Raw genomic sequence first — 27,820 nt, forward strand, 5'->3', positions numbered from 1 at the left:
GTCCAGGCAATTGCTGACGGGAAGGGATCTCAGTGGACTTTTTTTAATCTAATGCTTATATTTTCGAAATTTCATCCATTCATTGTCAAGCCATCTCAGTAGGGTTCATCTATTTGACATGTTAAGAAAATTCGCCATTTGAATGTCATCCCAAGTACACAAGTTAAAATCCTAATCAGATATCGATCAGGCCAAAACAATGAGACTCTAAGAATTTAATCAAGCTTTTTCATTTGTATCTCTTTCTTCGGAAAGTGGGTTAATTGGCAAACTGGTTGCTTCATAAATGACTAATTTTTTTAATAAGTCAGAAGTGGCAAAATTGAGTCGACATAAAATTCTATCCCTTTGTTTTTTTTTTTTTGGGACTAGACTCATTTCATCGGAGACTGTTACATGAAAATTGCAAAAGCCAATTTGAGGTTTAGTTTTTTAAAATAGAATTCCTCCAATATTTAAAGTTGTGGACCTTTGGACCCAGCAAAAAATAATACACCTTGGATTGAGTATACGGAAACTTTTTAAATATTTTTTTTTAGGATAAATATACAATTTGCAAACTATTGTTTGGATTGTGTTTTATTTCCCAAATTTTATCTGCTTACATCATCATTACAATTTCCAATACACCTTTTTATCTTCCCAATTACCTTTTTATCTCACACACATCACATCACAAAAAGTGCTATAGTAAAAATATTCCAAATAAAACACAATCCATTACGTAGTATTCCCAACGACTTGCGTGGGCAAAAAACTCGTAGTTATTAAATTTGGCTTGGGGAGGAATCCGATGAAGGAGATTGGTCAACGAGTTGCTGGTTGAACTAGTAGATGAGTAGTTGAACCAATGAATTACTAAATATACTTAAATATTATGTCTCATAATTTTTGATATGGTTTAAACCATAATAAACTATGTCATAGTAAATGTTCTGTTACTCTAATTCATTATAAAATCATTAATTCTTATAAAAATCAACAAAAACTAAATTTAATTAGTAATCCACCAAGTTTCAAGTATAAAATTTTATCTATATATAATGTCATTATCTAGTTTATTTACGAATTTTAAATGCAAAAGGTTAATAGGAATGATATCTGCCTTTAAAATGAATTGTGTAATATGTTTTTTTGAAATCTATTTCATAACTAATAGAGTTTGGGTAAAATTTTATTGGAAGATTCCAAATATTTTTTTAAGAAATAAAATAAGAATAAAAATCTAATATATATAATATGGGAAGGACTAACAACCAATAGATAAGCTATTGGTTCAATAGTGATTGCACTTTGCTTGCACACATGAGGTCTTGTGTTGAATGCATCACTCCAACATCTTATCAAAATTTTTCCCATAAAAACATGCTAAACCTAGGTTCCTCACAACACTAGCTAGTTCATCTAATTGATCGGTTGAACTGTCGATTTGTTGACTTGTCAACGAATTTATTGCTTAAACCATCCAATTAAAGACCCAACTCGGTTCAATTGTCGGTTCATCGGATTGACCAGTTGAACCACACAGCCCGGCCCGTAACTTTGGTAAGAGAGTACCATTTTCCTCAAGTTAGCGCTAGTCATGCAATTAAAAAAATGATTGACAATGTGAGGGAAAAAGAAACACACACACACACACACACACAATTATTTCAAGATCATGCGCTTGAACAACCACAGTAGATGTTTACAGCAGTCTAGAAACAATGAAGACAGTTCATCCATCCTATCTTTTCAATTGGGATTCAGCTTGTATCAGTAAAATGGTATCAGGTGGGATATTTACAAAATGCGTACCAAATCACATATACTTTCTGTTTCCAATATCTCAATCTAACAATAACGCCTTCTGAGGGGAAAAAATTGTATTACTGCAGCATTTCTATCCAATATTCTCATCATCTGCCTTTTGCCTCTTAAAAGTATGACTACGGTTCCTAATTTTGTATACATCAAAGCAAAACAAAGTCTCAAAATCCTGGCAAAACTGAGAGGTCAGCTATCCCTTTCGGAAGCTCAGCAATCTTTTGTAGTAGTGCAAGCCTGTTCTTTCTGATCCTCTCATCTTCCTGCAGCATAAATGGAGTGAACATGGTGTACATAATTAAGAGAATAATGCTAAAGAAATGGATATATTACAGTTGTGAAATCCAATACCATAGCAACCAGCAGGCAGAAAAAAGGGCATGGTTGAAAAATGATAAAGATACTCGACATACTAAAATGTTATTTCTCTGATCTGCAGCAACGCACCATCGATTTTGTTTGGACAACTTGTATGAAGATGGAAGTAAAAAGTCCTCAAGTCATCTTTTTTAATTGTGAGTGCAAAGCATAGAACATTACTCCAAGCATCTCAAGTCACAAAGGCAACCTTTATGTGCGAAAGCAATTTGGTTCCAATAGTAAAATCCTGGTGGATGAGTTTGTCACTCACGGACATTGAACTTTTTAAACAAATTGATAGACCATTAGGTTTCACTATAGACAAGCACTCTTGCCCACTTTTTCATTCCTAGTAATTCGGTTGCAACAGTAAGCAGAGCAACTTGCAAAACAAGAATAAAAGTTGGTGACAATGGATCCGAAGGACAAGGAATGGTAGACACAGGGAAAGATAGATGACTGGAAAGAGCCAGATACATTAAAAAAATAAAATATAATTATAAATAAATAAATAATCAGTACATTTTCCAAGATAATAAGTGCAGACCCAAAAGGACAGATTTGTTTAGTTGAATTTTCTGACAAATGATGTTTTCTCAAAAGCAAGCAAAGTTGCAGATTCAAGGAAATGAAACAGGTCTTCCGCCATCCCTAAAGTATGCTAAGAAGATGGCAAGAATTGGCAAACCACTTCTTTGCTGGAAATGCACTGTTTCCAGTTCATAATTATGTTACCAAGGAAAATAAAGCAAGTGCCAGGGGAGCAAAAAGGCTACAGATTTTAGTAGCACTTCCACTAGAAAACAAGTCTTGTAAATAATAATAATAATAATAATAATAATGAAGAAGAAGTGTGATTTTCCAGTGCAAAAACCAACTCCTCAGCCCCGTTAAATAGATATCCATGTTTGAGTTTCTTGATTGAGCTTTCTTTCTTCCCTCAAATATTTTCTTCATGAATTTTAAAGCTATTGGTATAACTCTTCAACTTGTTCATCTACATGGCAGAATAGGAAACTTTCTAAAGTATATCTGCTGTGCCCAGACTTTGAATCTCTGAATCCTTAAGCCCGGTGCAATTAATCCAATGTAACCCAATCGGTGAACCAAATGTGACTGAACATATAGAGATACACATGTATTATAAGCCATCTACAAAATCATTAGACCAGCAAATAGAGTTATTAAAAAGGCCTTACCACTCTTAAATTCTGAAATATCAATAGAGAGGTAGCCATGTTTATGATATTCAAAGAACATAATGGTGAAACTATCCATAACAAACTTGAAAGACGCTCAAGAACTTGAGTCAAAAGATGTTTTATCAAGATGAAATTCTAAGATAAAAATATAGTGTCACAACATATGTACTACTTTGCTCTTAAGTAACAGACTAAACAACAAAGGCAAGCAGGCTGTCAAATTCCAAGAGACCATCTTACAAAGTAATTCGTCATGCTGTAACCTATAAATCAAGAACTACATCCACTTGAGCACAAGTAAGGTTCGGCCATGCATAAACATAAGCAATATCATGATGCTTAATAAGAAAAATTCAGCAATAGACATAGCAGATATAAATGTACTTCTATTAAGCAGTAAGGAAAACCAAATACAACGTACCACCATCACAAACACATTATTGAAGAAATCTTCCAGTGGCTGTAATAGTTTGTGAGATGTTTCAACAAAATCATCCACTTCCATACCTATACAATAGACAAAAACATGGATAGAAAAGTTAGGTTGCAACTGTTGCCAAGAATAAGTCAGTACTAAACAAACAAAACTAAGGTGATTATTTACTCGAACCAATTTTCCTCAAAGTCAACGGAATAAGTTGCTTGAATAGATGAGATGCAACTCGAAGCGGATCAGTTAGTGGAAATGAAAAGCATACCGGGATGGATGTTGTTTCTCAATGACAAGTAAGTGCTCCACAAAGCTCTTTCTTCATTTGTTTCAAATGCTGTTTCATCCACCTAGAAGGAGAAAAAGGTATGAGAATAGATGTAATAGCATTAAATGTGCACTGATAGATATCAACAGATTATATGCTGTTCGGTACAAGTTTAGCAAACAATCAAAGCAATTGATTAGTTAGATGCTTCCTCTGTCCCAATTTCACTATCGTGATTTCTGATTTGGCATGGATGAAAGAGAATCCTATGTCATGATCACAAATATCAACTCTGAGATGAGCAGGTTAAATTTGCGTCCATGTTGTATCTACAGGTGGCAAACCAACCCACTTAACTAAATTTACCCATATCCGCCCATGAATAGATGGGTATGGGTATCTTAAATTTTTGTAGATGGATATAAATGGGTTACCCAATAATGCTCATTTAATAAATGGCTATTATTGGGTAACCCATCAAACCCAATTAATCCATCTAGAATTCTCTTCTCCCAATTCTCTTCTCTTACCCACCCATTTTTTTTTTCAAATTTTTTATTTTGTCATAATGTTAACTATTTTTGTTTCATTATTATTATTATTTGTTGATTTTATCTTATTATTTTATTTTATCTTAGTTTGTTAACTTGCTCATTTTTAGCATTACCAATTTATGATAAGTTTTAGCCTCTTGTTATCTTTCTAAAATAAAATTTTAAATTTATATATGGAAAAAATGTTAAGGGTTCAAAATTTTTGGATTAAATTTTTATATTAACTTTTATAGTACTTAGTTCAAATTTTTTTATTCTTATTATTCAATTATTAAATAATATGTAATTTTGCAACATAGAGTATAAATGAAAAAAAAATTGGTAATTAGACTTATTGAACATTATAAGTAAATATTTAAAATTAATAATGGGTACAAAAAGCAGTATAAATTGATAACTTAGTTTGCAAAAATGAATTTAAATGAGTTTACAAAAAATTAAAATAAATGGGTTATAAATGGGTAATTGAGTTACCCAATTCATTTTTTGACTTACCCATTTATACCCATCTAATTAAATGGGTATAAATGGGTTGACTCACTTATATCCATTACCCATTTTACCCAACCCAAGCCCGTCCAAGTCACCCATTTTGACACCTCTAGTTGTATCTAATATGGTACATCTTTTTATTTATTTTATTGCATCTGTCCATGACAGGTTAGGTTCACTTTATTTGGAGATGGGATTAAATGGGAAGGAATTATCCTATTTTAAGGAATTATAAGTCAAGTTCTTCCAACAACTACAAAAATACCAACCGAAGATTCACAAAAGCCACAAGATCTAGTTACAGTAGTAAAATAGCTGACCTAATGATAACATGACGTAAAACAAATTAAAAACATCAATCTAACATATCGTCCTCACCACATTCAACATTCCAAAGTTTAGAGCCCTGCTCCATAAACAGACAAGATCCAATGATACAACAGCAAAAACTCAGTTCACCTTTTACAAAAACTCATGCTCCTCAAGTTGCTTATTGGCTATATTTCTTTGTAATCTAATGTTTGCTGATCAATTCAAGAACATCAACATATAGTGACATTCAAAGCATCAAATAGTTCAAAAGAAAATATGCCAAAAAGGAAAAAGAGGGCTTGACATAAACCTAGCATAGAGAATACTCTGAAGAAAGCAAATATAGAATAATTTACATAATAAGAATGAAAGGTACCTCCAGATAAGCATTTATATCCTTTCCACGAACAATTCTTGTTGGACGAGAATATGCCTCAACAACCTTCGACAGAGACTCACCCCTTGACAAGGTTTCCATCTAAAAGTAATAAATCAATGATACCATATTGTTTGAAAGTGGGCAAAGGAAAAGGACAACCAGAGGAACCATTTGTGTTATCAAATGGCAAAAGGCACCCTCACTCTCCTCAAACTTCACCACGAGTAAAAAACCTTTGTTTGTTTTGTTTATTAGTTTTGTTCTATGTGGCCGTGTTTTGTGTTTCTCTCTCTTGATACAACCTTAATCAGTAATCAATCGCATTAGAAATGAAGAATTAGGACTAGCAACCCCATTGGCATTACTGTAGGAGTGGGACATGAGAAAGAGCAGAAAGTTCCCACAACAAAACACACAGCATGTAATTGTGATGTGAAGAGTAGAATATTTCAAGACTTGCATGATGATCAATTTTGGAGCAGAAAGAATTCAAGCTTTATTACAAGACAACCGTGGGTGGACAAAAACGAAAATAAGATCAGGAGGGAGTACACAGGATATACTGATATATATTGGACATAGTGACAAAAATGAAAAATCAGATCAGAAGGGAGTACATAGAATATTGGACATAGTGACAAATTAACAATCACCAAGCAGACAAAGCAGCTAAACATGCAACAACATGAGAATGAAAAGGCGATATAAGGACTTGATTAAAGTTTTAAGCAGTTTTTGATTACAAGACTTGATAAAGGACTTGATTAAAGTTTTAACAACATGAGAATGCAAGCATGACTCTTATCCGTTACCGGGATGAAACCAAGAAAGAAATGCAATTGAAGCATCTGTTTTTTATAAGGTAATTAATAAAGAAGAAGAAAGGCACAACCTAAAAGATAAAACATCTAATTAGCGCTGCTATTTGGTGATAGGTGATTAGCAAGTTAATAATTTAATAGAATTATCTATTTCCACAAAACATATTCAGAGTCATTCATGTAGATGACCATCAAATACTTACTTTATGTGAAGACTTGGCAGCAAGGCAAGGCAAATTTCCCTGCTCTGCCAAAATTGACCGAACCACCTCTGGACTAACTCCGTGGTCCACCTGTTATAAGACCACAATAATTATGGATCAAATCTCCAGCCAATATTTAATTTATGAAAAGCCTCAGACTGCAGAGCAAATTCAGAATACTAGCTCACAAATCACTGCATTCACAGCAAGAAAGAGAAACAACCAGCTCGCAACCTGGACTGGTTGTCAACTGAACTTTACAAGCAAGAACTTCAAGACAGTTGCAAAACTAAGAAAAGCCAAGCAATGACGAAAGAAAATGAGCAATTGAGTTGTATTTTAGCATGTTACTTGATCATAATGCTGTTAGGAGGAAAGCATCAGCAGCAGATTTAAAAGTACAAGTGTTAAAGAAATGATTCATTGGTAACAGACTAAAAACTTTTCTCCTACATGTAACTAACTTCGTAGATTGCAATATTTAGACAAAAATTTGACGGAGCACATCCTGGCTTAAATACATGATAACCTAGTAACCTGAGTGTTTGAAAAGGATTACCCAACTGTCGAAGAAGAGAGGCCTGAAACAAGCTTTTTTGCTCTTTAAATTTGACATCAATTACTGCACAAGCAAGAAAACAGTAGAAAGAAAGGGCCTATCTAAGTTGGAAGACACAATTTGCAGAAAGTGAAGTGGATAGAATCGAGGAACTGCAAATGATACCTCCCTCGAAAGTCTTAATTTTACAGTTTGAAAGCAGGAAAATCTAGTGACTCCAGGAAAAGGATATTGATGTAGGTTGGGAAGCTGCTACCTCGACAGCTGCCTAATGTGTAGAAGGATAGAATAAAGACCATCCATCTTCTACTGAACCATTCTTCATCCAAGAGATCTTCAAACTAGGTATTCAAACTCTCAGGCGCCAAAACCAGTGAATCATTTCTCTTTAATCCCAAGATGCGTTTACAAAAACGACAAAGGAGAACTTGAATTTTGGACACATATAGCTAGTAAGATGGGAAAGAACTTTAGATGGGCACCACTTGAAATGGCTATAGAAATCAATAGAAAAGCCCGAGTACGCCACTCAAGCTTCCTATTCACCAGCTCAAAGCTTGACATTCCTCTCTGCTTCATGAATCAGGGTAGATATCCTAACTTGCTTAAAATAAGTCCATTATGTATTTCTGATCTATAATTTGTTTTGAAGCGCTTTCATTTCCTTTTTACTTTGATTTTCAACTTATCTTAAGCTGAAAAGCTGTTTCAGAGAACCACCTTTGGAAATTTATCAACATATTTCTAAGACTAGTGAGACAGTCTCATGCATTTCAAGAATCACTTTTTCTAGATACTTTCGTGGCCACAATGTCAAATCACATCGAAGATATAATTCAGTGACATATGAAGGTTGCAAACTTTTGCAGCATTATTAGCAGTCCTTATAGACTTCACATGACTTAAGAAAGCCTAAAAAACTTACAGGTGAAAAGCATGCAACGTTATTCGGTCAATTCAGTATGAGAAAAACAAGGAGATAAATAGAAAAATTTGCAAACACAACCATTGCTTAAAAGTAAGAAATTTACATACCAGGAATTGTTCCAGCCTTCGGTTTACAAAGTGATGCACCTAAAATTAAAAGAAAATGATTAACAGGAGGAACTTATGCTTCAAATCACAAATATAAGTATGACGGTATAGCTGGAGAAAACAATTCTAGTCAGCATAAAAGTAAGGATTTTTAAATGGCTCCTGTAACCTTGACAGAAGCCTCATTCATTTGCTTTGAATATGATGACATTGACTTACCTCATCAATTGTGCTGCTATCTACTTTTATGGGTTGAACTGCAGCTGCAAGTTCTAAAGAATGACTTAAATCCAGATTTTTGTTGTTTTCAACCAATAGTTGCACCTATACCAAACAAACATGACATAAACTATATGCTACAGGAAAATCCAAAGTTCATTGAGATTCTTAGACATACAAGACCATAAGAGATTCTCCGCAAACCAAATGGATCATTACTGGAACTTGGCTGACAACCAGCAGCAAACAAGCCAACAAGGCTATCCAGCCTGCAGGATATGGCAAGATACAATGGAGCTTACAATTATAACAGAAAAAATATTTGCTTTTGGGTTTTTATATTCCTAAAGTTGAACATCCTGTTGTTTTAAAAGTGGCACATGTAAATAGCACATTAACCACAGAAGATAATATTGAAGTCTAAGCATGATTTCTCGAAAAATAAAAATAAAAAATTGGAATAGCTATAAATATCAAAGGAGCTACTTGTGGGTTAACCTGTCAGCAATAGCCAGTACAGTCCCAGCATCAGTTTTAGGCAGTTTATCTCCTGAAAATCGCGGTAGTGTAATCTCAAACACTGCCTCTGCTATCTGTTATAATACAAAGACGAAGACAATTCTCAATGCCACAAAGAGGAAAATACTACAGCAAACAAAAAGTGATTTAACCAAGAGTGACCATAATCAACAAGAGCCACAAGACATTAAAGTGAAAAAAAAAAAAGAATCTTCTGAAATCCATTATGTCCTCTTGTTAAACCAAATTCATCCTATTTATGCCTAATCAGCAAAATGAAAGTGCTAAAAGAGGCAGTAGCATATCATGTTTGGAATAGTGAAATATAATCTCATTTTGCTAAAAGAGGCAGTAGCGTATCATGTTTGGAATAGTGAAACATGATCTCAGCATTATTTCATACCAGAAGTGCTTCCTAAGAGCCATCCTTCATTTGAGTGAATGATCACTTCAAAAATTAAAAGCGAATGTAGATACAACTCTAGTGCTAAATGTAGTACACATTCAGGACAAATTAATTGTTGCTGCAGTGAGAAAGTCTCTTTGTGCAAGCTTTCAGAATATAAACAACTGCATTGAGTTGCAAAACGGATGGCTTGTCTAAGTCTTAATAAATCCATACATATAATGGCAAACAATTCATTATAATTTATGTGTCTCAAAAGTAACTGAAGACTTGAAAAAAAAAATGATGCTACACCAAGCCACCTATCAATAAGGAAAGAGTTTCAAAGAAGATTAACCACACTCACAAATTCCATCAACCGTGCATTTAAAAATGGAACACAAAAGAATTAAAATAGATTAACTATCAGCAAAATTAAGACAAATGTCATTCTGTCCAAAGCTAAAATCATTCAATGGCAAGAAACACAAGCAAAAAGAAAACCATCTGAAACCAAATATAGATAATTTCACGAACCTCCTTTGAATAGCCATCTCTAAGAGCATAATGATGAGCCATAGTGCCTGAAAGACCAGTAAACTCCATAACAACTGCTGTGGCAAGATCTGACATAGCCAATGATGCAGCCTCTTGAATAACTTGGAGCACTTCTTTACTTACTCCAAGAAACAAGCCTACTTTGGCAGCTGTATGTTGGATACGATTCACCTTGTCTAGCATTGTCCCCAGCTTTTCCTGATTATTTACATCAATAATAAGGAAAAAAGTGCACAGCTTAAAAAAGATTATACACGAAGCGATGATACTAAGCCCATCAGTCCTTTCTGTAAACTAAGTATCTTTGAGGATTAGCACCAAAGAACTTGATTAATAGTGGCCATCACCATTTTACACAACACAATACGCTAGGAAGATCACAATCAAGTTCATTCCTTCCGAAAACTATAAAAACAAAAAATAACAATTCCATAAATTTTAGTTACTACATTCAGCTCTACATAGTGAAGATTTTGAACTAAAAGTTTGGCTACAATACTATTTGATGACAGAGTAGATAAGCACACTTTCATTGTACAACTAAGAAAGCAAATGACTACACCATTCTCCTCCATGGTAGTCTACCCCCCCCCCCCCAAAAAATCAGAAAGAAATAAAATAAAAAGAACAAAAACAAGAACATCATAGACACAGAGTGAAACTTACATGAAAAAGAATGCCTTTAAGTTGACTTCGGAATTCAGAAAATCTTTTACTTGTATCCATCTCATAGAAAAACTTTGCATCTTCGTAACGAGCTCTGCAAATTGCATACTTAACTTAGTTCAGTTTTGAAATATAAAAAGGAAAATAAAAACGTAAGATACACTATTATAGCCAATCAAATAGTCCATTTAGATTGTAATAACAAATGTCAACATAAGATACACTATTATAGCCAAACAAATAGTCCATTTAGATTGTAATAACAAATGTCAACATGACAGCAGCAGAACTAAGGTGAATACCAACCTTAAAACAGCTTCATTTCCTTTCCTTACCACAACATCATCAATTGCTCCGTTAGCAACCTGCAATAGAATCCAGTAGCATATGATTAACTGAAAACTAAATCCTTTCAGTTTCGAGAATATTTAATACCTAAAAACCATAGCAGGTAGGAAGGTTTGAATATCTCACATTTATGAAGTATGGTAACATTTCCCCATTCTCATCAGTTATTGCAAAGTATTTTTGGTGCTTCTGCATGACCTGAATGATTTAAGAAAATCAGCCAGTGATAACAAAATACCCCTACCGCAAGGCCAAGAAAGAAACAACAGATGAATTGAACATCCCCCTGGTAAGAAGGTCATTACTTCTAGAACATTATACACTATAGACATATTTTTATACTTTTGTTTCTAAATACATTTGCTTTTCCTTTTTTTTTTTTGGTGTAGGGGCACCAGCATATAGGGGGAATAGCTTCTTCATGGAAATCAAAAACAACAAATTTTGTATCAGCCGCATAAGGAGCATCCCAAATTCATACAATTACAACAAATTTGTAAATTTACCATATTCTTTTGATTAACCAACAATCTTCATCCTGCAGCCAAGAGAAAGTTCCAACTCACATTGTTTTATTCTACTGTGTTGAGGAAGATGGGATCCAGGCAAAAGAAGGTGCAAGTTATACTCATCTAGATAGTTCTTAAAAAGGAACAGTGCAAAATCTTTAACAATTTCAAACCAAAATTTTTGATTCTAAGGAATGGCAGTGGCTACCACTCCCCACCATCTGTCTATGCATGCACAAAATACTACATCTATTCCTTAGTCAATTAGAACAGTCAAAGTGAAAGTTGTTCTTGTGCAAAGAAATGCATACCATTATCAATAGTTCCTTCGGAAGCTTTAAAAAGCTATCTTTAAATTCCCCAAGTACTGGAACAGGTGCTTCAACAAGATTCACAACCTAACGACCGGGGATGGAAATACACCTAGATGTTACTCATGCTTATGAAAATGGATAAAGAAGTAAGACATCTCATCCTTTTTTACCTCATCTAGTAAATCATTCTGCATAACGACACAGCCATTGACACTTGCTGCCAGAGCATTAGACTTTTCTATAATAATCTTCTTCCTTTGCTGCCAAAAAAATGGAAAAAATAATAACTCAGTAATGTTCTTTTCCCTTGTCGTAGTTCGTAATTAATAGCACGCACTTAAACAGTGGAATATTCAGAGACAGAATCACCTCAATATCAACAGTAATTCCACTGTGCTGCATCAATTTAGCATAATTCTCTGCATTCTCTACCTAAATGCATACAAGGATATATACCATTTAGGCAACAAAAGAAACAACTCATCAGCTTTCCCTGTATTGAAAAAATGAATCTTCATTTTGGCAATTTAACAGGGAAAAAAGCATCATGCAAATACCTCTACGGTAGCTGATGCAGTGTTTCTAAGACCATGAGAAAAATTTCCACTATGAAAAAAGTAGATAAACAAGAGCATTAGCATCAAATGGACTCAAATACAAGTCAAAAAAATAAGATTTTGAATCAAAGAAAAATACAAGTTAAAAGGCATGTATACACTAAAAAAATAATACTAAAATAATGAAATAAAATAAATCAGATGCAGCAGAACTATCAAGAAGTATCTGCAGCATGCCTTCCTCCAAGGCCAACAGGGGCTAGAGGGTTTATGAACAAAACTATTTTCAAGTTCTCCTCCGTTTCATTGTTCATATCAGAAAGCAATTGCCCAGCTATGACTAACAGTTCATCCAAGGTCCAAAGTTATGAGGCTGACAATCATAACTACAGGCCTTGGTAAAGGCATCACGATCTAAATTGAAACTTGTTTTCTGTGTACTATGCTCAAGATAAGCAATGACCTTCAAGGTTTATGCAGAGCCAGGCACTATGTTTCTAGCATAAACCACAGCACAGCAAGTCCACAACTGAAGTAAAAGGCAAAGCCAATGCAGACTTCTAATATTGTGTGATCAGTGACGGGTAGGTATTTATGGCCTCCCCTGACTAGGAGGAAGACACATTAAACAATTTTAAACCCCTACCATCCCCATCCCATGAGAACATCACTATTGCACCATGTTTTCGTAATCTCAACATTTACAACATCAGGAAATATATCATATACTCCATAAAACAAAAGTCAAGAAAACCCTCTGCGAAAATACACGAGGAAAGATATGAAACCTCACCTTAGAACACCAGCATAACTAAAAGGAACGATACTGTCTCCATGAAGAGCCAAAATCCAGCGGATAGGTCTGCTGAACATAATCTTTGCACAACAGAACAGCAAAAATTGTAATCAGATTTTGAGTACAAGGACAAGTAGACTGTAACAAAGTCAAACAGGTAAATCAAATCAGGTAGGACATGATTAACCCTTTTTCCCTCCAAAGTGATTCTAAAATGTCAAAAGTTTTTTGAATCCAATCAGGTAAGACATGATCTAGCTTTCTTTCTTTACACAATTTGGCATATATTCCTAAAAGCACCCATCCCCCCAAAAAAATTAAAAGTAAAAATAAAAATGAATAAAAATCAGCTCACCAGACAAAACTACCTTTTAGGAGCAGAGATGCATGGACAAAGAACTGACTAATTAATTGAAAACAGCATAGGAAGCACAAAAATCAACACCAGGATTGCATAAAAGGAACTTGCTGAAAACCTATATGGACATGAGTTAATTAATCCTGAATAAACAAGTCCATAATCAACCACAATTATGTTACGCTGTTTACACCATAAACTTAAGATCCGCCCAATAAGGCTCTGAGGCATGAACATTTTTTTTTCTTAATTGAAGGACGAATTGTGAGCTTGACCCAGAGGAATAAGGAAATGAGATATTGATCTTAGGACATCAGAAAGCAGGATGACAAGTTGACTAGTATATCAAGCCTAACGGTCATAAAACCAATTTACTAGCTTCAGCTCATTTACTTTGAACCTGCATTGGTCATTTGCTCCAGTTTCATCTGTCTATGACCCAACACAAATACAGCTCCACAACAAATTCTATCGTAGTCACTGAACATGATTGAAACTCGCTCAAGAATTTAATCCAAAGTTAAAAAGGCTTTTCAAAATGAAAAAACCAAAAGAAGATTAATTAGGTATATGATATTAAAGAGATCTGGTAACACTAGCACACACCTCAGAGTTCCATCTCATTGACTTTGAAAATGATATTTTTGCAATCATCCCTGGTAACTCTTCTGATAGAACCTGTAAAGATAATCATCAACATAGGGCCTAGAAGATGAGCAATTGACAAAGTAGAAACTTCAAATGATGTAAAATCATAATTATCATTGAAGAACATACATGAATAACACCTGAAGAACAATATCCAGAAGCAACCAAGAGAAAAATAAAACAAACCCTGATCAGCCTGTGTTACTGAAGCATAAATAACAGTGCTACAGCAATAAGCATCAGAATATTGGCACATGCTATCCATTGGTAGACTGATACCAGACATGCAAAGACTTTATACTCTGTTTCGCATATTACCTTCTCTTTATAGGATAAAATGCTGGAGAATGATAAATATCATGAGCACAAAAATTACACGATAAGATGTAATGGGAAAAGTCATTTGCATTATGTTGGAAACTTAGGATAACTTGATGTTGGTTCTTGCCTTTTTTTTCCCACATGATCCATGCCATTTTTTTAAAAAAGTAAAAAGCAATCAAATTAAGAATAGCACCTCAGTTGAGTCTCATGCTTGCAGAAAAAAATTTAAAAAAAAAAAAAAACTTTTCTACTTGAAATATAAATGTGCATTTCTCATGTCAAAATGGTAACACTAGAAATGAATGAGAAAGAAAAACAGCAAAAGTTTCTTTAATTATCTTTTTTATTTTTGGGTGAATAGACCCCACAGTGGTTAATGCTAGAATTTATGAAGCAGAAAAACTTAATGATGTACCTCCAAAGCAGGTTTTGCAGTCTCAATTACACGAACAAAAACATATTCTGTTTTTCCTGCAGTGATAACCAGAAATAATGCATTAATATCCTAAGCCTTTTTTCTTTAGGAAGAAATCATGCTCACAAATGAGTCTATACAAGTTTGGATTTTATGCAGTAAATTTTGACACCAAATTCAAGCATCTTAAGAATATGCCAAAACAGAAACAGCTGAACAAGGTCTTTTCATCTCTGCGTACAACAAAATTTCAACCTCCAATTTATGGTTACCTTGCTAAGCTAACATGAACACTGAAAACAGCAAAAAGCATCATCAAAACAAGCATCTGCACTAGCATACCTTCAACTCGTCTATACATACTATCCAAAGGTACAGAGTTTCGGCGACAAAATCCTTCGGCGGCCTGAAAAGGAAAAAGAGGTCAATAACCATTTTTTATCAAAGTAACAACTGATTAGAAGATACAGAATTCATCACAAGGAATTTAACACCAAACTAGAGACTGGGAACATTTTTAAAAATTTACTCAATAAACATTACATCTATCCAATACAAAACTCCAATGAAGAAACCCAAAAGAGAAGGATAAACAAAATCCCAGGCACCCTCACGCCAACAATATGCTCAACCACATGGTCTACTTTATGCCAAAAGCTAATAAAATACATGATCAGAGACAGCAACAAGATTGGCATGGGCAAGATTCACTTTCAGAAGCTATCAAGGGCATGAACCAACCTAATACTGCTCTTTAACTGAACCCAGTCGGTTTCAGATACTAGACAAATCATTATCTCAGATAGAAGCATTTAAAAGCTTTTACTGTCACCTTCTTCAGAAAGTTATTGATCTTCTAAGAAAGACAGTGTAAACCTAAAGGAGGTAAGACCTTTGTAGGATTTCCTTGCTGGTCAAATGCTTTGGAAACTGGAGGTCCTCGAACCTCCACCTCGTTCTCAACTTGCTTAGCCCATAGGTTCTCAACATGCACCTGCAAATTGCAATATCTATACAGCTCAAAGATATGATAAGCAAATATACATTGTCAAGGAACAAGTTAAACCAGAACATGTAAGATGGATATATAAGAAACTATGTACGCAGGAAAGTAATCAGAAGGTTTAACCTCGAGTCAGCAAAGAATAGGCTAGAGAAGTTTAGAAGAGAGGGATACGAAAAAACACTCTCAAAATACAATAGTAGTTAGAAATAATATAAATCTTCATTTTCTGGTCATCAAAAGCATCCCTATCCTTGCTTGTCCTCATCTGAAACCAAGATTCAAATAGGAAAGAGGTACTTGGTGGCCGAAAAATCGGTGCCACCAATTTATCTCTAAGACTGGAGAAAGCTCATCTAATGTGGGAAGCTTAGCACTGCAAAATGATTACAAGGAGTGCTACGGCATTAAAGATTCTTCTAACTGGCACATAGGACCTATTGGCTCAGAAATAAAACAGCTCTAGCACAAAGATAGTGCAGCACTTATTTTTCTTGCAACTATTATGTGATGATATACCACTAATCTCTTCCAAAACTGTGTTTCAGACCAGCCTAGTACAAGAAAAAGACAAAATACAGCCAACTTTGTTAGCAGTAGTGATGTCTGATCTGTTCTAAACAGTGCTTGATTGTATTATAGTAACATATCTAACACCACCACAATTATCTTTCATAACAACCCATTTGCTACAAAAAGTTAATAGAGTCATAAATAAAGGTGTTATACGTTTCATAACAAACTAACACATTGCTTTTCAACAAGTGAATCAACTCTAGTCAACATTAAGCTATGATGACCAAACATGAAGCAATATGAATCAACACTCACACATATTTAACCTTACTCATACCCTAAAAATAACAATTTCCTAAAGATTGCACAAATTAAAAATCCTGGAAACGCTCAAACAAATTTATTAGCTTTATAGCTTATGAAAATGGTCATAGAACAATTTTCTACCATCATCAAGCAAAAGATTCTTAAGGCAAAGCCTACCAGCATCTACAGCCTTCCCAAATTGAAAGCATGGCACGTCATTTCAATACAACATGAACCATGCGAACACAAGAAGTATTGTCCCTTCTAAAAGATCCTCAGGCTTATTATTCATCAAGCGCATCTCATCCAGAAAAGACCAGTCAAAAAGATAAGAGTTTATGGAAAGCCAAAAAGAAAAAGACAAACACAAATGGTAAGGGAAAGCATGGGGAAACTTTCACGCAACTGAAAAGGTTAGAAATACATTTTTAACATAGTAACACAAAATCATGCAACGATCACAGCTCCACATAGAATCATGCAACGATTACAGCTCCACATAGATCTCTTAGGTTTCCATATTCACACCTATGAGCAGTTTCAGGAAATACTTTTCTCTCATGCCTTTCTTTGTTCAGCTTCCCGTAAGGAAACATTAATGAAAAGGCAACAGAAAAACTCACAAGTCTTGATCAACTCGATATGGATGGAAGCATTTTGGGAAAAATACAACATAAAGCGCAAATCATAAGAAAAAAACGGCAATAGCACTTGTTCAATCGGACATGAGAGAGACTTCATGCCTATTAAACTTCCAATTTATTACCCGAAACCGACTGATATCACATAAACCTAGCATACTTTTTTGACATGACACCTTAGCTGTCATTCCCAGCTGCTGCTTCTTATTTTTCGCCAGTCACCTTTTGAACCTTTTCCCCTTTCTATTTCTCCCCCCCCCCCAAGGGTTTGCAGAATTGGTAGAAGGGAGTAGTGGAACAAAATGAAGGACAATTTTAATCCAGTGTGGCATGACAACATCAAGACCTGAAAAGCTCCGAGTTAAATGGAAATCATAAATCATGTTGAGAACATACCACTAGTCGACGGGGTGTCCCATACATTTTCACTTCCCCATGTCTTAGCCTCTGTTTTTCCAGTAATTGCACTACGAGATCTTGGAGCTGCAATGAAAAGACTCCATAAACATAGCATTTGAAGAATTCACTAAGAAGACATTTGACATTCTCCAGGTGTAAATTTTTTTCCCATTAGGCAAGTTAAACATGAACTTTTATATGGAAAAATGGAAAAAGAAAAAGAGGTCAATAGAAAGCCACTTCATTCAGAATAATCTTAAAACAAGATAGACACTAGGGGAAAAAATGAGAAGGTTAAAGACAGCAAACAACATTGCAACAGAGAGATATGTACTAATCAGAAACTAAAACTCTAAATCTACTATAATAAAGCAAAGCATATTTACTTGCTTGCACACATCGACAACATCATGTGGTGGTAATTCTTCTGTTCCAATTTCAAGAACAAAAGTCCGTGGCTTTGCAGGAACCTGGCTGACACAAAAAACATAAGAGAAGCAACCAATGAGAGTGAACTGCATTAGAGGCTAAACCATAAGTTCCCTGCAAAACTCAAAGAGTTTCAGCACCAATCATAAACTAAGATGTGAACATTAATCCACAGTTAAAATTACAGAAGAGTAACAGAAACAAGGACAAACACAGATCTGATGTAAAATGTGACAAAAAGAGCAGAAATTACACATAGCATCTGAAACACAAACCTTCATGATTGCTTCCTCCATGACTTCCCTCAGAATGGTGGAATTACCAGATTGAGAAATGACACCCAAAGGGTGGCCAAGAGACTCCCTAGTTTTTAACCAGAGTTGTGCACATTGACGAGCTAAACTGGAAGACAAGCCAAGACAAACGTTGAGCACGAAATTCCCCAAATTAGCAGAGTCCAATTTAGAGGTAACATTTTCAGTCTAGTCAACAATAAAGAAAAATTATAACCAGCAGAAAGCAGAAACACCAATACAAAACGGATCTTTCAGAAGCGAGGGCAGGAGATTTACATGTCTAACACTTGCACTCAAAGATCAAGCATATAATTACAAGAGACAACATTTATTTGATGAATACCATACAACAAACTAGATAGTGCAATAGTCAAAGCTTGCACATGTCCTTTATCAGCAGAGCCCAAGAATTCAACTCTCACCTGCGCATCCGACCGAAATAACGAGCACGTTCTGTAACCCCTACAAAACCTCTAGAGTCCAAAATGTTAAAAGCGTGAGATGTCTTCAACAGCTGATCATACCTAGCATGTCATGAGCAGATGTTAATCACAGCGAGAATTCAATATAAATAACACATTTCCATTTACTTAAGAAAAGAAAATTGCAAAAAATGAAAACCTACGCAGGTATTGCAAGGCCCAAGTCAAGCAGAGAATGTGCTTCTGCTTCAAAAAAGTCAAAGTGCTTTTGAATATGATCAACACTGGCATGCTCTAAATAATAGGCGCTCATTTCCTTCCTAAAGCAGAATTCAGTGGTCGTCAGCTTTGTTATTTCTTATGAAAGTCAAGACTGAATAGGATGCAAATTAGGGTTAAGGAAGGTAATCTCCTCAACATAAAGAAAATAGACAACATATTCTGACACATAAAAGCACTAAATAGCACATACTTGGATCACAACCATAATGCGCAAAGGAAAAATTTTGGATACAAGTTTTTTAGAAATTTGGAGCTTCAAAAGGTTGTAATTCATGAAGCATAGTTAAGATACCTAAAGATAATATCAGTCAATTTCCTGATATATGGTCCAATGGATTAAAAGAACCCAAAGCTAAACAAATTAAAGGTGATTACCATCTAACTTTTTATGGCTTCTACTCTCCTTTCTTTGTTAAATATTATACTTGGAAGAGAGCATAAATTAATTGCAAAGTTAGAAACTGCTAACAATTTCATGCAACCATTCAAAGAGCTTCCTTGACCAATACCATATAGAAACTTCACGCACAGCCAATAGTTTATTCTTTTTTAGATCTCACATCAATATTCTCTGCTTTGATCTTCCATATCCCTCTATATGGTACTCAAGGCTAATTTATACAGAAAGCAGTCAGCCCAATTATCCCAAAAACCAACAGAAACTCCCACCTACAAGCCTTGTGAAATTTCTGATCAAGTTAATATGTTTCTAGATGCTTCTTCGACCATAAATTCCATTATAAAGAAAAGTTAAACATTTTAAGCATACATATTACAGTCAATTGCTTCAAATGCCAGAAAATTCATGACAGCTAGAAGTAATAAACTATCAATTTGGTTCAAGAATTTTGGATCAAACTTGTTCCATGATGTACCAAGATCATTTTAAACCCTGTTGCTAAAGTTACATAAAGCAAAGCACTCTGCAATAATTTAACCAGCTGGCAGAACTAAAAGGCTTACTACCCAATTGAGGCCTAAAATGAATAGAATGCTAAGAGGTCCTAGAGGTTAAGTTGGTTTCCAGCATATTCTGTGTATGTCAAAATAGCACAGCTGAAGCTAATCAGTCGAAAGGAATAGCGAAGGACTAAAGCAGTCCGAAAGGCGTAACAGCATTTTGTGCCTTAAAAATAACACAACACTTTCAATTAATTAGGAACAAAATACTAGAATATAAAGCCATATATTCCACAGCCACAAAATACGATTAATATCATGATGACCAACATAGGCAAATTTGAGGGTTTAAATAAGCTCTAATAAAGAGCAAACCTACAGGGAGTATGTAGTATCCACAGAAGACTAATACACCCCAACTAAAAACTTCTAAAAGAATAACCCATACTTCCTTACAAAGTTAATAATCCTAACACAAAGTAATAGTGACCTTTTATGTTAGATATAATAATTTTCCAGCATTCCATCTATCCATTCTGCATTGAATACTTGCCACTATGGAAGTCACGTAATATTTATCTCATCCCCAGCAAAAACCTTCTTCATTGCTTTATGCGCCAAACTAGTTAGACACTCTAGATACTGGATTTATATTGACATTGACATAAGTAGCATGATGACAGCAACACCCTGTTATTTTGTTATGATAACATGTATTTGCATTATCATGTACGAGCCCCATTCCAAGTTAACATCTTCTATATAAAAACAAGAGAAAGTGAGAATTCTAAAGTAAAGGCCCTAAAATGTAATTATATACCAAAATATTTATCATAAACATATCATCGTACACTACACATTGAATTCAAGCTATGAGTCTAGAAAACAAAAGCCCAAGAGGTGAACATGCCAAAGTCCAAGAATCAATTCAAAATGATGTGAAAAATCTCAATAAAGAAAATGGATTAAGCATGTATTTGATAGCACATTCTATCACAGACATCACATAGATTTCTTTCTCCACTAAAAATTCAAAATGTTTCACAAGAATACTTGACCTAAATTAAAATCAAAGCTAACTTTTAACTTCTTTTCTTCCTACCTTCTACATCCTCTGCAGTTAGTGTGCCCTTTCAATTTAAAACTCAAAAAATACAAATTAAAGTTGATATTACACAGATTTTCTAGCACTACTTGTTAGAAGACTTAATTATGTCAAGTAGCATTTACTCATTTTCTGAAAAAAGCTCTCCATATGTGATCCCATCTGCATACTGAATCTTCTTGAAATGATCAACTCCCTGCAAACAGATAGCAAACATACAATAAAATTTTGAAAGGGAATAATAAAACATAAGGTATGGCATAAGTGTGACCTGAAGTAACATAAGGATGCGTTCAAGACCATATGTTATCTCAACAGATGTGGGCATCAACTGAAGACTTCCAGCCTAGAAGCACAGCAAAAACAACAAAGGACAGAGTGGATTCTTATCAGTCAAGCCGGATATAAGACATGGAATAACTGTTTGAAGCTTATTAGTGATTAAGCATAGAAAATTGTTATCAAAATACCGACTGATTCTCTCTTGCCCGACATAAGTAAGAAAAAGAACCTGCTGGAAGTAAGTGAATTGTGTGATCTCCATCCCATCCATCCAAATTTCCCATCCCAATCCCCATGCGCCAAGCACCTAATTGTAGTGCAACATAAGGCAGATATGTTAGCTAAAGTCCATGGTTAAGGCAAAATCAAGTATGATGTTATATCCATCATGAGCCACTTCCGGTGAGGACCAACAAAATGCAGTCCCACCAAAGTCAGGGAATCCAAAACGAGATACAAAGTTTAAAAAATCAAAAAAAATTCACTCAAACAGCAATAAGCACAACTGCACTTATATGAAGTTAATATACATGTGCATCAAATCACGGCCAATAAACTGGAAAGAATTAGACCTACCGGGCTCTCCCAGTTGTCCTCAACAAAACGAATATCATGTTGATTAACATCAATACCTGCCGAGTGTAAAATAGCAAAGCAGTAATCAAATTAGGGAATTTGAGGAAGCATCAAGAATGTATATGGTACATGAAAGTTCAAGGTATGATGCAGATTTATTGAATGCAGAGGAAAAGTAAAACATAACTTTTTCATTCTCCACTTTCGATATTACCCACTAGGTATACAAGTGACATGCAGAATCCAATTTCATACAAGTATCTTACATGACCCAAACAAGGAATTAAAAATTTTGACTGCAAATGATAGGACATCTTCATGACAAGCATAAGAAACAAAAGAGACCCAGAAATGTCCGGAATGGTAAGTACACAAAGAATCAGCATGAAATATGATGATGACTGCAACTAACATCACAACCTAAGGCAGACAAGCTCCGTATAAACAGGTCCTGTGAATTCCCAGGATCAGGCTTCAGTATAACCTGATATCAAGTAAAACCAAAAACTACAGAGTCAACCGAAAGAAATCCACAACATGCAATTTGTATAAGCAACCAACTCATATCCAATATTAATCTAGTAAGGTAAATGCAACTAGCCTGAAATTGAGTATGGCGTTGAAGTCTATTTGGGTTTTCACCATAACGACTATCATCAGGCCGGATGCTAGGTTCCATATACCTTCCATCAGAAACTACAACATCAGTACTCAGAAGAACAAACCGAAAAGGTAGCAACAGATTTGTATCATAGACAACATTAAAGGCTTAAAGGTAGAAAAACATGCAAAGATTTCCAGACAATCCAATTTCAGGTTTAAGAGAGAAGTTAAAAACAAGTACATCCGAAGGAGCACAATCACACGAGCCAATCTGATTCAATTTAAATCAAGGTAGTAGCATATTTTTGAGTCCAGGAGTGAACGTGTCAATCATGCAACATTTTGTGGCTCGAAGTCTCTCTAGCCTGAATCTCAAAAACCCCAACTGCTTAGTCTTGAATTTTATATCAGATAAAGATAGTTCAAAGTCCTAGCTTTTGCCTTTCTTCTGATTAGATGAGTTTCTGGCACTTTGCCCAAGAAATTATCTCTAAATGCATAATATGCAAAAAATGACTTATAATCAGAGCCCAGAGCAAAGACTGGAAGAAGCATGCAATTTGCTTAACTTGATAAAAGAGCCTCTAAATGGCAAGGCAGAACATCTGCATCTTATGTGTTAGATTATACCTTTGATGGGTTAAAATTCCAGATTCATTAGCAATTGTGTAAGCAGGTCAATCACATTCCTCAGAAATAACCAACATTTGTACATAGAACATGATATCATGAACTCATGCTTCTCTTTTCACTTCTAAAATAGACAAGATCACTTACGCAACATTCCATGGTTCAGGACCCAAAACCCTTAGAAATGTCAGAGGATTCATAGTCCCAGCTCCAACCTGCTCAATACATCCAAAAATAAATAAGATAAGTGCCAATCAAGGAGCTATACAAGAACATCACTTGCCCCATTCCCCATTGCCACACCACCCTTCTCAAGTGCCAAACCAAAAATTATATCCCCATTTTCAGAAATCTACAACAGAAGCAAAATGTATGTTTAACATATATAACATTCAAGAATGCACTTTTGCTGGCTGCTTACGGTAAAATGGTAGTCAGGAATGCCAAGAAGAATCAGCCAAAAGGGGGTATTGTGTCATTTAACAATAGTGGAGTTGAGGTGGATAAAAATACGGGCAACTATTGCGCTAATGTAATTCTAAATAATGCCCAACCCAACATTAACTGCCAGGTAACTCTGACCATCGCATTTGAAACCCATTAAAGCGACCCAAACAAAAGACAGATTTAACAACCACTCCAAAAAGAATCAAAAGATAGAAACTTTCACAGTTGAGAAAAGTTGAAGAAGCTAAATAACCCGGAAAATTTGAAATAGTCACCTCAGTGTTACTGCATTGCATTACAGCACATCCAACTGAAGCCCAGTATTCCTGCAAGAGTATACAGAAAAGAGGACCCAGAAAAATGAATGATCTAAAAAGAGGAGGAATCAAACAACTACATCACTGCAAATGCTAAACCAAAATCAGATATTCAATATTAAAAAAAAAAACTTTCACCTAGTAAACATAAACAGACACCAGATCCATTTTCAAGAATGATTATTGTTCTATTGATGGGTGTAATTACCAATTCCAATATATTACTTGAAATATAAACAGGTCCCTTATGTCCTCATCCCTTATATTAAACTCATAAATTAAAAAGGACTCTATTCCTATTTAAAGCATTAAGTGTGTCAACAACCAAAATTTATCTGTTTCCATTCATCAGAAACCCTACCAGAATCATCTACCTGTGATCTCCATTTCAGGCTTTATATTTAGAAAGCATAAGTGATAATCAAGTACCATCTTAGGGAAAATGCCACTAATATCCATTTGATAGTTTAAGCTTTTTTGGTTGCAAGCTCACAATAAGCTGAATCTGGTAGGGGACAAAATTTGACTAGTCAGTCATAGCAGCAGCTTATGTTGATCATCCTAATGTGTCTCTCATTGTTCTGATCTTTATGTCTACATTTAGCAACCATAGGAACTGACCATTAACATAATCAAATCAGATAACGCATAGCATTTTACATTCAACTATCAAGTGTGCATTCACATTCAACTCTTGTGGCTTACGTGTAAAGCTCATCAACTTGGAGCTTTAAGTAGAGAAACATAATAAAAAATAATAAAGCAACCACTTGAAACCCGCCAAGAAAGCTTCTGCTACTCAACCCTGGGTCAGCAATATTAAAGTCTCTCTTCTAGCTGATCCATACTGCTCTTCATACAGAATCAGGAAAAAAAAAACCAAAAATAACCCAAAAAAATTAATTAACAGACTTCAGAATACCATAGACCCAAAGATAAACAATTATAAATCCATAATCAAAGATTTCTCAATGACTGAAAATTTTCCAGCTTTCTTCCTTGGAATCCCGTCAAAGAAAAGACAGATTTCAAAATAATTAACGAGAGATCGCAATGAATATAATCCAATGCACTTTTTCTTCCATCAAATTCTCTGCCTTTTCTTAAAAGAATCAAAATAAGAAAATTTGAAACACTGAAAAATAAAAAACGAGCAAAAAAGATGACTTTATCCTTCGATCCTAGTTTCTTGAAAATTCTGAACTATTCTAGAGCTTTAAAAGAATGATACTAAAAAGAAGTAGCTAACGAACAGTACACAGGAGGAAGCTAAGGTAAGGTTGTGGGGTTTTAGAATGCCGGTTGTTCTTAGGAGAAGAAATGCGAAAGTACCACGATTTCTCCTTTTATCCCATTTTTCTTGAACCTCCACTACTACTGCAAAAATCAAGCAAGCATGAAACAGTAGAAATTTCCCCTCCTATCCCCTTTGTCCTGAAAATCCAAAACCCAATGCAGCAAAATACCGGCAAATAAGAAGATCAAAGAAAGGAAAAAAGATTTAACTTTCTCCTCCTATCCCAGTTGCCTAAAATTCAAAAGAATGAAAATAAAACTGCAATTAAGAAAATGCTGAATCATAATGGGCATTGTTAGTTAGAATAAGTAAAGCTGACCTGAAGGCGCTGAATGGCTTGTTGAAAATTGGGAACAGATGATGATTTCTTGGGATGGTTTTGTGAATCGTTCGGAGGTTCTGTTGATGGGGAATCTTGAGACACGGAAGAAGAATTGGTGCTGCTTAACGCCGCAGAAGAAGAAGCTATGGTTCTCTTGAAGAAAAGGAACTGCTGCTGCTGCTGCTGCTGCCTGATGCTAGTGAAAAAACGACTTGGGCTTGCTCTGGTAAGAAGAAAAGAGAGGTGAGGTTTGCGATGGGCTTTGAGAATGCAGGTTACCAGGGGCAGTGCCAGAACAGCCATGCTTGCCTTTCTATGGGAAACTGTAACCGAACTTGAAAGGATGAGGTGGGAGAGGGAAGTGGGGGAGATGAAGGGGTCTGGCAGCAGGGTCCGCAGGGTAAGGGGCTGGAAGGATTTTCGGGTTCATCTTGAGATATGTCGACAGAAGAGGGGCGTTGCAGTCAAAAGGAGCCTCTAGATGTTCTTTTCAATTTAACCCTTCGGATTCTGGTGAATATCTACTTTGGTCTAATTCATGCTCTTTTTTTAGTGGTAATTGCATATATATCATGTTAATTGAATTTAAAATTAAGAGCTGCATAAATACTTATATGGATCTAAGTTTAAATAAAAAAAATTGAAAAGTCACTTTTATGTATGAAATTCCCCATTGCAAAGTTGCTTAGGTTTTTTAACATGTCTAGATGATCGGAGGTAAAAAGGTGAAAATAAATATTATAACAAAGGTTCTCACTCATATTATGTGTTGTTTATTTATTTCTATTTAGTTGTTAAGGCTCTCACTCACATTATGTGTTACAATTTTTTTTTTTACTATGATGTGTCATATCATATTTTTTTTGTTTTTATCCAAATTTGATACAACATAACATTATTATAAGAAGTTTTTTTTTATTTTGTAAACAAATTTCTTGACAGCTTGTTCGAGAAAACCATACATTAACTACAAAGAGCACACCTTAAAATATAGAGATAATTTCATAAATTTTCCCTAAGATTTCTGATTATTTCACTAGCTTCCCTCTAGATCTCAAAATTACACTAACCTCCATTGAAATTAATTATCTTGTAATATTTAGACTCAATCAATAATTAAATAGTGATATTAGAAGAGAAAAGATGATATAATTCCATGATTTCCATCATTCACCTCATCTGCTACATTATTTAATTAATTTAATACTAACCCATACATTAAGAAAAACACTAAAATTTGCTGTTTGCCATTAGAAATCAAATCACACATATCATCAAAAAATAGTATATTTTTTCATATTTTTCACTTAATATAAGATTTAAATTACCTTTTTTAGTTATATGCCAATTACCAAATACGATCAACAATAAATAATCAAAAAATTTGCAACCAAAATAGGACAAAGAACAAATTTTAATATCGTAAATATTCTCATCAACGTATTAAGATTAGTTACTAAAATTTTTACAATATTAAAGCTCGCTTTTTATAATATTTTGGTTACATGTTGTATTGGTTGTTTGTTATTGTTCTTGTTTGACAAATCTGCAATAGATTTCGTAATTGAAAAGTGCAATTTTGATCTTACATTAAGTGAAATATATAAAATGATATACTATTTTTTGATGCCACAAATGATTAAATCCCTAATGATAAAAAGCAAATTTTAGTTTTTTTTAATGTATGGGTTTTGTATTAAATTAACTAAATAATATAGTAGATCAAAGGTAATGATGGAATCATCATCTTTTCTCTCCCAATATCACTTTTTAATTATTGATTGGATCTAAATGTTACAAGAAAATCAACCTCAACGGAGATTAGTGTAATTTTTGAAACCCTGAGGGAGGCTAGTGAAATAGTTAGAAACCTCATGGGAGGTTTCTGAAATTATCCCTAAAATATAAAATTGGACACATGTTTGGTTTCAATAAAAATTCTCCAGATGGGTACAATTAGTCTGACTGAATAGCAAAACAGGCAGAGCAGCTCTTTCTTTTCGTGCATGG

General features: G+C 34.6%; 1 protein-coding gene across 3 annotated transcripts; it reads right to left on the minus strand.

The window, feature by feature from the left end:
- Positions 1-1,698: 1,698 nt before the first annotated feature.
- On the minus strand, positions 1,699-26,262 carry LOC113726880 (glycine--tRNA ligase, chloroplastic/mitochondrial 2). Of its 3 annotated transcripts, none has more exons than XM_027250793.2 (36): positions 25,808-26,262; positions 24,150-24,200; positions 23,575-23,642; positions 22,796-22,877; positions 22,615-22,678; positions 22,195-22,250; positions 21,848-21,925; positions 21,608-21,682; positions 21,462-21,532; positions 19,253-19,369; positions 19,050-19,151; positions 18,607-18,733; positions 18,289-18,372; positions 17,900-17,986; positions 15,930-16,031; positions 15,380-15,443; positions 15,038-15,093; positions 14,257-14,328; positions 13,290-13,372; positions 12,497-12,545; positions 12,309-12,371; positions 12,110-12,199; positions 11,937-12,023; positions 11,243-11,314; positions 11,075-11,133; positions 10,769-10,862; positions 10,082-10,300; positions 9,139-9,233; positions 8,819-8,909; positions 8,641-8,745; positions 8,422-8,460; positions 6,828-6,917; positions 5,801-5,902; positions 4,067-4,148; positions 3,790-3,875; positions 1,699-2,069 (listed from the first exon to the last, which is right to left on the minus strand). In XM_027250793.2, the coding sequence occupies exons 1-36, from the start codon at positions 26,111-26,113 to the stop codon at positions 1,971-1,973; spliced, it is 3,267 nt and encodes a 1,088-aa protein (XP_027106594.2). In that variant the 5' UTR covers positions 26,114-26,262; the 3' UTR covers positions 1,699-1,970. The 3 variants fall into 3 exon arrangements, with proteins under 3 accessions (XP_027106594.2, XP_071931470.1, XP_027106595.2); XM_072075369.1 differs by lacking the exon at positions 25,808-26,262 and adding an exon at positions 24,897-24,920; XM_027250794.2 differs by lacking the exon at positions 17,900-17,986.
- Between the last annotated feature and the right edge of the window lie 1,558 nt (positions 26,263-27,820).

Source organism: Coffea arabica, chromosome 2c (genome assembly GCF_036785885.1).
Source record: "Coffea arabica cultivar ET-39 chromosome 2c, Coffea Arabica ET-39 HiFi, whole genome shotgun sequence".
Classification (NCBI taxonomy): domain Eukaryota; kingdom Viridiplantae; phylum Streptophyta; class Magnoliopsida; order Gentianales; family Rubiaceae; genus Coffea; species Coffea arabica.